At 36.0% G+C, this 14,790-nt stretch overlaps 1 protein-coding gene across 1 annotated transcript in view; it reads left to right on the forward strand.

Moving 5' to 3' along the window:
• Positions 1–14,790, forward strand: part of SEMA5A (semaphorin 5A) — a 281,365-nt gene that overhangs the window by 97,200 nt on the left and 169,375 nt on the right. The window contains exon 4 of the mRNA XM_054381978.1: positions 1,724–1,769. Within this exon, the coding sequence (XP_054237953.1) occupies positions 1,724–1,769 (46 nt within the window). The remainder of the gene's footprint in view (positions 1–1,723; positions 1,770–14,790) is intronic.

A 14,790-nucleotide genomic window follows, 5' to 3' on the forward strand; every position in this document is an offset into this window, starting at 1 on the left:
ACATGGGAAGGTATTTTTTTTGTACTTACAGAGAGAGTGTGGATGGGTTAGAAAAAAGTCTGCAATTTAGGTAGGCCACAATGTACCACATTCAATAAATAAATAAATAAACATAGCTGCATGCCAGAGTTCATAAATAAAGCTGGGCATGATAGTGATTGTGTTTCTGAGATACCTATTTTGGAAAAAAAAGTGGTTTTAGACAGAGTTTGGTTTTGTTCCTCCTCCACCCCGTGCCAGCTCGTTAAAAAAAATTAACAGATATAAACCACAGGTCCTGACCATCTATACCCATTAACAATACCTCATACTCCTTCAGAAAAAATTAGAATTATTATCTCAAAAAAAGGGCTTAATTTTAATTTAGTTTATAGTCAGCCCAGTTGCATTGGCTATAATATTGCAGATAATTTGTGAATATTGCACTTATTCATCTTTTTTTTGTTATTTTGAGTGAAGTTGTTGAAATCTTATAAGTCAATGTTACTGATTTTTCAGGAATAAATTCAAATGGAACTAATTTATGTTGGTCTTTCAGAAGGTTCTTCCTTTTTATCTATAAAATCAGTCTGTAGTGGCATCGGAAAATCAGAATTGCTTTAAGATAAAAATTAGGCAGAGGAGGACTAAACAGATTTTTTTAAAAAAAGGAGACATAATGAAAAAAAAAAAGAAATGTGAGAAGAAACAAAGAAAGAAGAAAAACAATGTTCATGGGGTATGGTTATGGAGCACAGAACTGCTTTGTTTCAGACCTAGCACAAAAGAGAATCTGCATTAGAGAAGGATGTGCTGAAATCAGTTCAGAGATGGTGTAGTATTTGCTCATTTTATGAAAGTCATGACATGATACTATGAGCATGGCCAACAAAGCTGGTTTATCAGAACAGGTGTAAGAAGACATCTGCTTTAGCTAGATAGACACAGTAAGTTGGGAGGAGTTGTGGTAGTGCACATCTGTTACACCAGTACGTGCTGAAAGAGGTGGTTTTGGTCAGTGAGGCATGCTTACCTCTCTGAGGATTCTGACCCACATGTCAGTGCCTTTGTGTTCTGTCTTGAAGTCCCAAGTTCTGGAGGTGCAATGGTACTGCCGTAGGAGAAAGAGTGGAGTGAGAAATCTTTCAGCAGTAAAAGCATGATAGTTTAAAATAATATGCTTGGTTTGTGTGTAGCTCCTACTGTTTTTGTAAAAAATTCCTTGGATTTCAAATAAATTAGATCAGTTGTGACAGAACTTCAATTAGAATTGTGAAAACTCTGTGGCTTCTACAGAAACTCCATTATACTGGGACCATTTGCTTCAAACTTTACCTATCTGTGGATGAGCTAATTGCATATGGTTCCCATCACTGTGAAGAGCTTTTATCAGCCTGTCCTCTTATTCTCGTTTAGACATCTAACACTGGTCCCTTGAATCTGTCAATGCACTATTTCTTCCTATTGATTCTAAAGAAAGACTGGAACAATGACTCAGATGTACATGCATGCCATACAAATATCTACTTCATTCACACACAGCCAGTCCTTTAAGATGAAAATCTGTTTTCAAAATTGCCTTAGCCCAAAAGGCTATATATCAAGACAGTCTCTGAAAGAATTTAGTCCAGACTGAATTCAGTCACTTTTAATTTTTCCTGTCTTATATATTTGTTATGTTTTTATTTAAACACTAGTAACAATTAATTTCTATCTCCCTTTTTTTTTTTTTTTTTAACCTCAGAAACTACCTCTTCAGGTTGCAGCTTGAGGATCTTTCTCTAATACAGGTATGTTTTATGTCTGTTTTCTTTGTTCCTTTCCATAATATAAATAAGCAGATGTTTTAAATCAGATTATCAAAATATTCATAAACTTCATAACTACAGAAAAATATGCATCTGTTTTGGTTGACTTTGCAGCCCTGTGTTATGTAAGTCATATAATCCATTTAAATTCCAGATTAGAGTTTGACCCAGGCCATACAATCCTGATGTTGCCTCTGCTGTGGTTTTGTTAAGAGTGGATCTATAACAAAAATGGAGACTGGGAAGTATTGTTCTTTTAGAAAAAAGCTTTAGCTTATTATTGTGCATCTTCTGTATTCAGAATTTATGGTTATTGTGGAGAAAGGATAATTTTTTAAACAATGGTAAAATTCATTAATGCTTGCTAAAGTTAGGCAAACAAAACAGCAACATTTCAAGGAAGAAGTCTATCATAAACAGCATAATCTCAATATTGTGTGTAAGGCAAGTATCTATTGTTTAAAACTTCTTAGAGCTTAGGTGAAATGAAACCTTTTAGAAGCAGTTAGGTTTCATAGGTAAGTGAGAATCCCCGATCGGTTTATTGTACTGTGAACTTCTAGTGGCTGCACTCAGATCTCTGATAGTGCTGTTGTAGTTTATTCTGCCAATTCACAGAAGAAAGTTCACAGATTTCCTCTGTTAGGATAAATATCAGCAGGCTGAACTTATTCATGAAAGAGGACTATGTAGCCTACAGAGGTTTATAATTGTGCTGACTGATTTAAGCAAACATCCTCCCACCCCAGTCAGCACATAATCTAAAATGAGGACAGAAATCATACTGTTGATCTTATACTATGTTACTACATTTTGGTCTTATGAACGTGCAGAAACCTTTAAACGGTCTTCTCAAGTTGACTTTTGGTAAAGTTTCATACTCCATCTTCAATCCTGTAGCACCACTGGTTTGCTCTTGTGTCTTCAGACCTTTTCCCACAACCCTTTAGGGAGACTGTGTTTCTAAATCAGAACCAAAGCATGTAACTTTTGTTTTCTTGCTATGGAATATCTTTACTACTTCTACCCCATGTACTGAACACTTTCCCCTTATTTTTAAATGTACTGTTATGACTATTTTAATATTCATCCTTCACTGATATTCTTTTCCTCTTCTTCTTCTCTTTTTCCCTTCTGGTTCTGTCAGAATACCCTAGGAGATCACTTACCCAAAAATGTGTTTCCTTGGATGTGTGAGTTATGGCAGGTCTAAATCAGCTGTGAGGTGACTGAAGCCTTTGTTTTGATCCGAGTAAGCCAGAATGTTTAGGACTTCCAAACTCATTACACAACACACATCGGTCATCTTGTAATCTGGTCTGAAAGTATGAAGATAGTCACTGATCTTATAGTCATAAAAGTAGGTTTGGGAGAGGTCCCCAGAGGCCATTTAACCAATGCAAGTACCCCAGGGCAGATCAAGGGTCAGTATTGCTATCCTTACTGGTTGTTACTTGTCTGAACTCTTCTTACAAATCTTGAACCTTAAATGTGTACAAATGTTCTCAGCCTTTGTTGTAAAATGTTAAGATGTGAAGACAATCTCTGTGTAAAAGGGTTAATAATGAAAGAGACGTTAACCATTCTTGTGAAAACTTGGAATTCAAGCTTACTGGCCACCAATCTGAAACCAGCCTAAAATCAAAACAGTGTTTATCAAATGAGTCACAGATTTACAGACTTTAAATTTTATTTACATGGAGGATTACCTCAGGTATAATAGAGTTAAACTTTGATTTCTGAAACTTTAGAGCATGTGAAGTTTCTCACATTCACCTGTGGTGAAAGAAATCTTTTGAACAGGATTAGAGGATATAAAGTTTGAGTTAGCAATTAAATTTTACAGTATTTTGAAGCTCCAGATCTTTAAAACCTGAAACTCTCTTATGATTGAAGGATGTAGGAACAGAAGTGAGAAGCAAAGTAAAAGTTGTATGAAATCCTTGCAGATCAGAATGATGGAATTTCACAGAGAAACACAGCATACTGTGGTTAACTCCTTTATGCTGCATGTGCTAGATGGCATCTGTTTTCTGACACTCTGACACTTTATGCACAGACAAAAGAACTTTTATCATTTTTTCTTCATGCAGTTGTCATAATAATAATGTCAAAATTCGGTTTAATTCTACTTAGGTTGCTCACTTTGATTTCTTTGCTTGAACCAGCCTTTGTAAAAACATGCAGATGTTTCAAAAGCTAATAAATGGTGTTGCTACACCTGGGAGAAAAGTCGCATGGTGAAGTGCTGGCTGCAAGCAGCTTTCAGTGTAGCACAAGAGCAATACAACTGTAAACAAGACAATACACCCATCATTGAATCATTTTAGAAAATTATTCAAGCTCTATCTTTGCTATTGTTTGTCTGAAGGAGGAGGAAAATTATTGACTCTTCCTCATGCACAGATGATTCTTCTAGCATGGAAGCAGCATGATTGTTTACCTTCTTTACTTTGGGTTTGGCTTTGGGTTTTGTTTGTTTGTGGTATTCTGTGGGTTCTGTTTGGTTGGTTGGTTGTTTTTAGTTTGATTCATCATTTAATAGAATTTTTCTATCTGAAAAAAAAGAGGGAATGACTAAAAATTAATCTTGACTGTTAATGCTTTTCACTTGTATAAACAAGTTTCCTTGTCTGTCATGCATAAGTGTCTGTTGGAATGTGTCTGTAGACTGCTATTATGAAGATGAAAGGCTTCATATACCATTCAACAAATGTGAACAGTAAGGATCATTTAGTTATAGCAAGAGCATCTTTGCAAATCTTTTGTTCTCAAATTTCCATATTTTTTTAAAATATAGATATTTTATAAAGTGCTATTTTGAAATACTATCAGACATTGCAATATCAACAGATGTTGTTTTATAATAGGAAAAAAAGGTAAAATAATGACTCCATATTTGCAAACATTTGCAGAAATTACTTTGGGCTGAAATATGCATGTGGCCCATTTTCTGCAAGTCTATACCTGGAAAAATAGTTTTGAAGCACAAGATAACCTTTCCTTAAAAAAAAACAAAACAAAAGCAGACATCCATTTGAAATGCAATTTTTCACAAAAGAAACGGAGAATAGAGATTAATGTATCAAAAGGGTACTGTTCCCATCATTTTAGTGAAAATTAATCTCTTGTGAAAGTGAGGCTTAGAGTGCTACTAGATTGCATCAGACAGGATGTGTATCTAAATGTCAGCTAGGACTATGCAGTGAGATAGTGTCTGTCACAAACCAGTGTTTGATGTGTCTCAGCAGTTTCCTTTGTGTAGCTGAATAAAGAAGAATAAACCAAGTGAAAGCCTTTTAAGCTCTTGCTAGAGAAGCCTAAGAGTCAAGCTGTTCAAAGCTGACTGTTGGAACAATGCATGCGTAGGGATCATGGATTAGGAAAGAAGCACTCGTTGGGCTGTGAGTGTAGAAGGATAAGTATTTCATAGCTCTCGCTACATCAGTAATAGGCTCACAGACATGGAAGTGTGACTCTGCATGGGTTTGTTTTGTGAGTTTTGCTTTGCTGTTGCTCTCCTCAAGTAATAGTAGAATAATGCATAAAAGCATTGACCAAAATGAAAGCTCTATTTCCTAAAAACTCTTATGTTCCTTAAAATGTAAAAGCAGAAATCTAAATAGTAGTGTGTAAGTGAATAAATCTGGTTTTAATTTTTTTTAAAAGGTGCTATCTAGCCAATGACAGGATTAATAGTAGGTCTTTGACATCATGTAGAGGATGATTCTAATGAGTGTGTATTTTTCACCCTTTTTTTCCCCCAAATCCTTTGAAAAGTGAGCTTCTAAATTCAAACATTGTTTGTTGTACCGTGGCTTTATGACAAGTTTGCAGATGTATCTGTAAAGAGTGGAAAGCTGATACATACTGGCTTATAAAATTCTTTGTCACAATTACCATGTACATTTCTTCATGCCTGCATGTATAAGCTCATCACAAACTTGATAGAATGCATGCATCTCTTCTTCATCCATAAAATGAACTTCCTTATGAACTCAGATTGTGACATTTAGAGGTCACATGCTCGAGCTTGCCTATCTCATCTTAATCCTTCCTCTATGAAGCTTATTGTCAGTTTGAGATGCCTGAAAGTTTTAATATGAGCTTGTCCCACCTGCCTCCTGAGATTCTATTCTCATGCTGAATCTGCACATCTTTCAGTTAGAAATACATACATATTGAAGCCCCCTTTTAAAGGCAATTTTAGGCCCCTGTATACTGCAAAATTCAAATTCTTTATTCAGGCTAAGAAGGTTGGAGGTTCTTTTTCATGTATTCAACTTTAAATTTTATAATTTTGATGTTTTGTATATATATATGTGTGTGAGTGTATAGACAATAGTCAGACATTCAAGGATTTAGAGATGACAGGATTGGATCTATGCATTGTCAGGTAAAGAAGCTACTTGGGAGAATAAATGTTACCAAAGGGAATTCTTACTGGTATTTACATGTGTCAAGACTGTCTGAAATTAGTTTGTCAGGGGTTGAGTTGCATCTGCTGATGCTATTTAATACCATCATGCCATCTTAAAATTGAAGTGCTAGCTGGAGCAAAGTATCACAGGCCTTGACGTTCAGATTGTAACCTGAGAGGCTTCCTGTACCTGTTGCGACTTCCAGTTGCTGGTTTGGGGTGTTGGTCTTTTCCGCTGTGCTGGCTAGAGGTTGGGGGCTGGAGATTGCTGGCTTCTGCTGCTGCTTCTGCATTTTGCTGTGCTTTTCTGCAAACAGACTAAGGTAATTGTATATTGTATCACTTCCAGTAAAACTCTACCTCAACACAGAATTGTTTGGGGGTATTATTTGTTTATGGTGTTTGGTTGGTTGGTTTTTGTGTGTGTGTGTGTTACTTTCCCTCCTGCCTGTGTGGGGGAAGAGGGACTTGTGAGACTGGGCTGTTTAACCCAGGACACTGTTACATATGAGAGTTAACTTTTATATGAGTCATTAATGGCTACGTGGGAAGCTAAATAATGCATTAAGTAAATTGTAATATACTTTGAATATATGATTTGTTTTTATCAAGGTTAAACAAAGAGAGAATCTGACTTCATGCATTTTTTTTGCAAATAAATTCATATATATATATAAACTTGAAGCACTTACAAACTTTTACCATTATTGTAACGGAAAATTGTAACAACACTTGATTTTTAATTTATTTTTTAACATAATCAATATTTAGCAGAGTTGTATTGCTATTTTAAAAATAGCAATATTGTGTTATTATTATAAACTAGGATCATAGTATGTCTTTTGTGAGAGGCTTTCATAACCTTAATTTGCCCTTGTGGCTAAGGTGGTGTTTAGTCCAGTCTAGAGAGAATGGTTTTTCAACAGGCATTCAAGTCAGTCAGGCCCTCCTTACAGTTAATTTTTTGGACAGTGCCCTGGAGTTCTTTTTGCTACTATAGATGTCTGATTTGCAAAATATAGGCAAGAAACCTAATGAATTATTATATTTTGAGTAAAGCTACTTGTGCAGAAAAGGAAATGCAGGAAAGACCTCTTATGTCACACTTGAAAGTATAAGGGAACAAACCTAAGGATGGCCTTAATTTCTGACAGCTGTGGTTTGGTGAGACTGAAATGCAAAGCAAACTGAGATTTAGCATTCTATCCAGGTCCATAAGGAAGGAATAAGCCCAGATGAAACAATTGAAGGAAACCCTCTCTTCAGGTCTTCTGATGCCTGGTGTCTTAAGGATGAAGGGAATAGAGAGTATTCCTCCCTATTACAGATGGTTTTCCCCCTTCTGTCTGTAACGGGAGCATCAACTACTAAAGTATTGTTTCTGCTTGGGCCCTTCATGCTTGTGCCTGGCATATGTGAATGAAAAATGGATAAGCAGAGTTGATAAGTTAGTGTTGCTTTTGATGGTGTTCCAAGTTCCTCAGAAGCTTGGAAGCACCAGGGTCAACTAATGCTCATAAAACATTTCCAAAGGAGACTGAGGTGAGCAAGTCTCAGAGGTGACTAAAAGCTGATAGAACAGATACTAACTTCTGCCTGGGTGCTAGCGATGAGCAAAACTTGAGGAGGTATTTGAACTGCTGCCTTTTGTATAAGGTGGTGCTGAGAAGAGTTTAAGGGGAAAAAAAAAAAAGAGAAAGCTAAAGTGCCTACCACAATGCCACTTCTCTACAGTACCTTGATGCTTTTCCATGGCAGACTGTTGGATTTCATTAAATAGCAAGACTAGAAATGATTGAGTTAGACAATTGGGAATGTAAAGAATAGTTAAGAAATATTTGTGAAGCCAGATCTAATTGTTTGTGTCAGGTAGAGGTGGACTTACTTGGTGTCTAAGTCTATTCCAGTTCTTTTTATGTGATACCATGAGCATTTTCATTATGTTGTTTTCTGCTCTCAGAACAACAGTTTCTGACCAAACATAACTTGATTGAAACCATAAGAAGATGAATTTGGCTAGATATGCATAATTTCATGTACATCTCATCTTTACCCAAATGTCATCTTTTATATGCATCTGAAAGGGGCTTCTTCAAGCTAAATAAACCATGTTAGATAACAGAAATCCTGATGTTCACTCCAGAGTGTTATTGGAGGGAAATTAATTACCATCAGACAGTACTCCATTTCTGTTGAAAAAATGTTGCTACTGAAACAGCTGGAATTCATAGATTTACCTACATATCATTGGCTACTATTCTGAAACCATCATTGGTCGTATTTGGCAAACTACTCATTCTCTTTTCATTCTGAATAGTCTCCCTATGCATGAGATTTTTCACCCACATAAGTGTAGTTACATTTATCATCTATTTGTTTGATATTCTGAGTTCATATGCTGACCCTCATTATAAAACTGTGGAGAGGGCATACAAAGCAGCCAGTTGGAAGTATAACTCCTCTTCTGCTCATCTCTGTTTGCTAATCATTTATACTTGGCTTCTATACTTAGACTCCAGAATTTGTAATTGTCTAACCTTCAGTACAGCTGAAATTTGTCATGTAAATTTAGAAAGAGTCTTAAGTGAAGCAAAAGAATATTGGCAAATTGGCAGGGCTTTGCGGCTTCTTTGGCTTACCAGTATGTGTTAGCATTTTGGAAAATGAAAGGAAAAAAAGAAGAAAAAGAAATCTCGGCAAAAGAAAAAGAAATCCAGGGAGAGACATTGTCATTTTTCATTTGTTTGCTGTATCTGTCATTGTTTTGTGCCAGTATTGAAGTGCAAGTGCATTTCTAGAATAATGAGTGGGAACACATCCATTTAGCTAGAGGAGCTTAGCTTTTTTTTTTTTTTTTTTTTTTTTATTTATTTTTATTTCTGTCTTTTTCTTTCTTACTTTCACGTGCTTGACTGTATTTCTTGTGTGTTTCTTTTGTGTAATTTCCTGTTCTGGTTTCACAGTAAATAAGAAAAATAGGTACTAAAATTTTTCACTTTCACTGGAATAAAGTTTCTCTTTTTATAGATAATAAGCATTTGTGTTTTATTTATAACATAAATGGGGAGCTCAGTATACAATGTGAATGCAATTGTTCTCATGAGAAATAGAGGTGATATCAAAAGGTATGTACATACATTTTAGAGAGCTATCCATGAAACAGCTGGTGTGGATTTTATAGTGGTACAATTTAGCCCTTTCAGATTTTTTTTTTCTGGTGTATATGGTGGTCAGCCAGACTGTGTTATGTGCACTAAAAGTGATTTTGGAAATATCTTTTCTTAAGAAGGTGGCACTCATGTTTACAGTTTCATAAGTATGAGTATACCAATGCAGCTGCACAAGAGTAATTGCCAAGTAGCATCTGTTTGAAAAGAGATCAAGCTGCTGCTTTCCAAATATCTGGACTGTATAGGAACATGGCATATTGCAGATAATTCTGGATTAAAGTAGTATTCTGTGACAATAGGGCAGTACTTGTGGAAAGACACATGTTCTCCTTTGAGAATCAGACTGTATGCAGTCTCTGTGAAAAAAAGAAAGTACTGAAAAAGTGCAGGAATATTAGCAGATTGTTCTTATATTGTTCTTGCCCAGATGGAGAGTCTGCCACAAGCAGTTGCTGATAAAGAGTTTAAACCCTTTTGAACCTTGATGCTGATGTGTTAAACAATTTAGAAGAGATGGGAAACGCAGTATGCTTTGAAAGGGGTTATAGCTCCTTATATCTCTATAAGACATTATCTGCAAATGTAGTTATCTATTTTTGCTTACAAACAGTAATACAGAACATCATTGTCTGTTCTGGCCTATAACAATTAATGCTGAGTTCAATCACAGTTTCTATGCCATGCATATTCAAAGACTAGGTTTAAAGACACACTTTCTCAGTCACAGAGGATTGTGTTTTCCAGGACTGCAGAGATCTGTCCAATAGTTTTGCTAGGTGAATCGACATAGATCCTTTTGGGCAATTCTGCATATAGGAGGCGAGTTCACCTTAAAGCCTGTATCTTAGCAGTCATCTGTACCTAGTTTAAGGGCACTGGGTGATCCGTCGTGTCCCTGGACATTGACCTAAGAACTACAAAACCACCCAACATTTAAACTGAGAATAAAAAAAAAAAACAGTGGAGCAGTTTTGTGTATAGGCAGAAAAACGTATGATATGCATCTCAACACTGAGCTCTAGGGAGCCTTTGAGAAAGTGTTGGTAAAGAGTATGCATAGCTAATGAACCATGGGAAGAGCTGGCTGTTTCCATAAGGCAAAAAGCTCTACTTCCTTCATCCCTAGGAAAGAGACAGGAGACTGGTTTTTTTGCTGCTGCAATTAAGGAAAAGCAGAATTCTGAAATATTCAGGAAATCAAAACAGCTGCACTCAGGCTGAGAAACATGGACGCTTCTATTGCTACCTTAAGGAGAACAAAAGATCTGAGGAACCTGCAACAAGAATGCAGGTGGGTGAGGAGCCCATACAGTGGTGTGCAGGAAGGAGGTTACTGCTCTCATACAAGGCTCAGGCCACAAAGGGAAGGTCTTTGCTGCTTCCAACATTCTACTTGCCTAGTCAGTGCTCTTCAGCCCAACTAATACGTGGGCTGGGGCTCCTAAATACCTGAGAAAGACACTATTTAGTCATGGTGTAGGCTTTTGGTCTGAATTGAGAACAGAGGACTGAAATATTTTTGTGATTTATTCCCAGATGGTACCGTGATACAGTGCTTCTGTTGTCATTCCTGGGAACGATAAATCATGTTAAAATATGGAAATACTTTATTTATTAAAATTGAAAAACACATGTGCGTTGAAATACTGATCTTAGATGTATATATGAAATTTATATGTAAGATTTGTGGTTCGACTGTTCTTTTGGATTTATTTGAAGACAGGAAAATTGAAAACAGGACATCATAAACATATTTATTTCTCTAAATTGCTTTATGGATCAGATTATGGCCTTTAGATGGTAATTTGATAGAATGAGCATTCAGGAATTGTGTTTGTTCTGTGTGATCTAGATTTACCTGCCCTATCACAGTATTTTTAGGCATTTGTTCTGAGAATATATCTTGGAGTCCAAGGTTAGGTGCTTATGCTCTCTGTCTGGTACATAGGGCTGGCTATATCCTTAAATAAAGGACCCGCTCACATCTGAATTCTGAGCCATTTAATCCCACTGAGGAGGAATGCTGTGAGCACAGGGAAGCATAAATGCCACCCATTTATTGAGTTAGGTGTCTGTATGGAATTTGGCAACAAGGATATGTCAACTCAGGCAGCAGGCTTCTGTCATGAGAAAATTGCAACTGAAATGTATGATAAACTTTCTGTCATGATTTCTAAACTGAAATAGCAGTAAGCTGAAGACTCTGTGACCACTATTGTGCATTCTTAAGCAAGTCTTCTCTAGTAAGTACTTCCAGATTTCATGCTTACTCTAGCACCTGAAAAACTATTTTCTTCTCCAAATCTGTAAAATAGTTCTATCACTTGATGGTTGTTGGCATACTGATTCCAAACAAATGAACAAGGTGCTGAGAAAGATGGCAGATCCTTGCAAGGTTATGGGAAATTAGAAACTGCAGGATCTGTACTTGGGCTTGTTTATATATATTCAGATATTTAGGTTAATTTAGCTTGATAAAAAGTAACGACATCAATATGGTTCAAAGGAAGCAAATGAATTAATACAAAAGGGGTTTGGTTAGAGGTTAATATTTATAGCTATAGTTGTATACATTCAATTTTGAAAATTAGTTCTATTAGTTTTTTTCCCAGGGTATAGTTATTATTGTAGTAATCAGAAATAGTCGGCCTCACAAACAAAAAGCTGTTTGTATTTTGGCTTAGTTTTTTTTAATTGACTTTTTCAGTTAGGTTTATTAAAAGGCGAGTGTAAGACTTGAAAAAGTATCAGAATTCTGTATTTGTTTGGGTGCCCAGGGTAAAGCAACATTATGGAAATCAGTTCTAAGAATAATCAGTAATGCAAAGGAATCAAAATAATATTTTGTTAATTATTAGTTAAATAACAGCTTCATTGTGGCATTCACCATTTTTATGTGGCATGTCATTTAGTCTCTAAATGAAACCTAAATGAATATTATTTTTCAGAATTTCAAAATTACCCTGAAGATAAATTAATTTGTCAGAAAAAAAATTCTTAGTGGAGAAAAAAAAAATTGAATAACTCATTACCATTGCTTTTTGGGGAAAAAATGTAGTTATGCTGTTTCAGAGGTTTAAAAGTGAATATTTTGAATTAAATGCTGTTTCTGGTAGATGCATTTTACATTGGTTTCTGTTAATTACATTTAAATACAAATAAGAGAATAAATTCATTCTGAAAACACACTCAGTGGAAAAATGCAGTAGCCACCCAGTATTTGTCATTGCTTTTAAGGATATTTTCCAGTAGAAATCTTGTTTGTAAGGGTAATAGCTGTAGGCCCATAAGATCTTTGCCTAAGTATTTTGACAGTTCTAGGCAATGCCTCCTCACACTTCTCTCAGGGAGCTGAGATGATGAAAGGTCAGACTGTTCATTTATTTCCTTGCCCTTTTATTATGAGAAGCCAATAAGATCTGGTGAGAGGAAAGACTCGATGGGAAGTGGAACTGTTGAAAGCTCATCTGCATGAATGTTCAGAATTTTGCACACATTTTAATTTCCATCGGCGAGATGAAAGCTTCCTCAGTAAAATTCTTTCTGGCTCCTAGTTGCATAGTTAATTTTGTTACTCTGGTAGAATTCTGGATACATTTTTATCTGAATATCTGAGGAATTATAAAAGATAAAAAATATCTGAGTGAAGTTGTATACTGTCAAACATACACAAAACCTTTTGCAATGGCATTTCTTTCTTCCTTTAATTAGGCAAGGATTTATTCATGAAGCCTTTATAATATGTCAGGACAGGTCTGAAGAAACAATGCTCTAAGTTCATGGAAGATCAAAAATATGTCCCCATATATTTATGAAGACTGCTCTAAGCATGATTCCACAGCCTTTTCTCACGTGGCTGCCAGTAGTGTTACTTGTAGGATACTGTGCTACTCAGCATGAGAAAGCAAAGCTGAACGAGTTCGAGTCAACAAAACCCTGCACATGCACTGGCAAAAGAAATCTGAGTGGAGAATTTCACATGCTAATGTGTATGTAGGCAAAAGCCTCCACAAGCTGATTTTTTTTAACATAATGTGGTCCATATGGATGAACAAGAAGTGAAGCAAAGCCATCAGGATTCCTGCGTGGATGCACAAGTTGCTGTCAACTAAATTCAAGCATAAAAAGGAAACATGCAAGTGGTGGAAGCGGGAAAAAGGTGACCTGGGAGGAATACAGACAAGCAGATGGGGTTGGGGTGAAAAAATCCAAGGCACACATGCAGTTGAATCTGGTGAGACATGAGAAGAGCAACAAGAACATTATATTAAAAGAAATCAATCAGATAGGAACCAACTGCTGTCATATTTCTCTTTCAGTTATATCCAGATTATATAGTTTTATATTCCAGCTATCCAACAGACAAGGCTGAGAAAGAAAGTTGGAACTGGAGAATTGATACATGAACTGTCATGTCCAAATAATATACAAAAATAGGCTTGCTGTGTAAACCAAGAATATTATTTCTGGTCAACACCCAGCTATGACACACAAAAGGAAGAACTGCTTTAATTTTTATTTGGAGAGGGGGAAAAAGGTGAAGCCCTTCTTATTTCTATAAAATTACATATAAGACGTATGAAATTATTCATTGTGCAGTTGCATCTAGGTGCGCATTAACATAAGGGAGTACGGAATTATTAATTACTTGGGCAAAAATTGAACAAATATTTGTGCTGAATTTGTCAAAACTTCATTGACAGCTGTGATCCAATAATGGTAAACGTGATAAAGGTGCATTCTCACTGGGATTTACAAACTGCAGAGAAGAATTAACTAGACAGGATGGAACAGAGGAAAATAATTGATCACTTTGAATGAATTCTATCAAGCTGAGGCACTGTAAATGCATTTTAGAGTTGAAGTGACCTACAAAACTCATGGACAGCTCAGTGCTTTGGGAGGTCTCTCTGCTAATAACCCTTATGTATTGAGAAACAAAATGCAACTTTTAGCCTGAGAACACAATCATGCTAGGTCAAATGTACCTTGCAGATGGAGTCAGGGAGATCACAGAAATAAAAGTTTATAGTTTACTGCACAAAGTAAGTAACAATGTGTCTTTCATTTTTATATGTGAAGAGGGAGTAATTCCCACTGGACATTTGCAGAACAGCAGGTGTATACGCAGTGCAGAACATGACAGAAAGCATCTTAAAGTCCTTTGTGGGAGAGCTAGCAAGGACTAGAACCAGAACTCCTGATTCTAAATAGCCAGCTGAATGAAAAGTACCAGAAAGCTGAAGGTAACTTTTTCCAAAAACATGCACAGATTGAATCTGGTTTATGTAGTAAATCAGTCAAATATATGAAAGAACTTAGCACAAAAAATGAAGTTCTGGAAAATAAAATCTGAGGAGAAAAGTGGGTTAAAATCAGCCTTCAAGAAGAACATCTGGTCTAGTTGCATGAA

This window comes from Indicator indicator, chromosome 6 (genome assembly GCF_027791375.1).
Source record: "Indicator indicator isolate 239-I01 chromosome 6, UM_Iind_1.1, whole genome shotgun sequence".
NCBI classification, from domain to species: Eukaryota; Metazoa; Chordata; class Aves; order Piciformes; family Indicatoridae; genus Indicator; species Indicator indicator.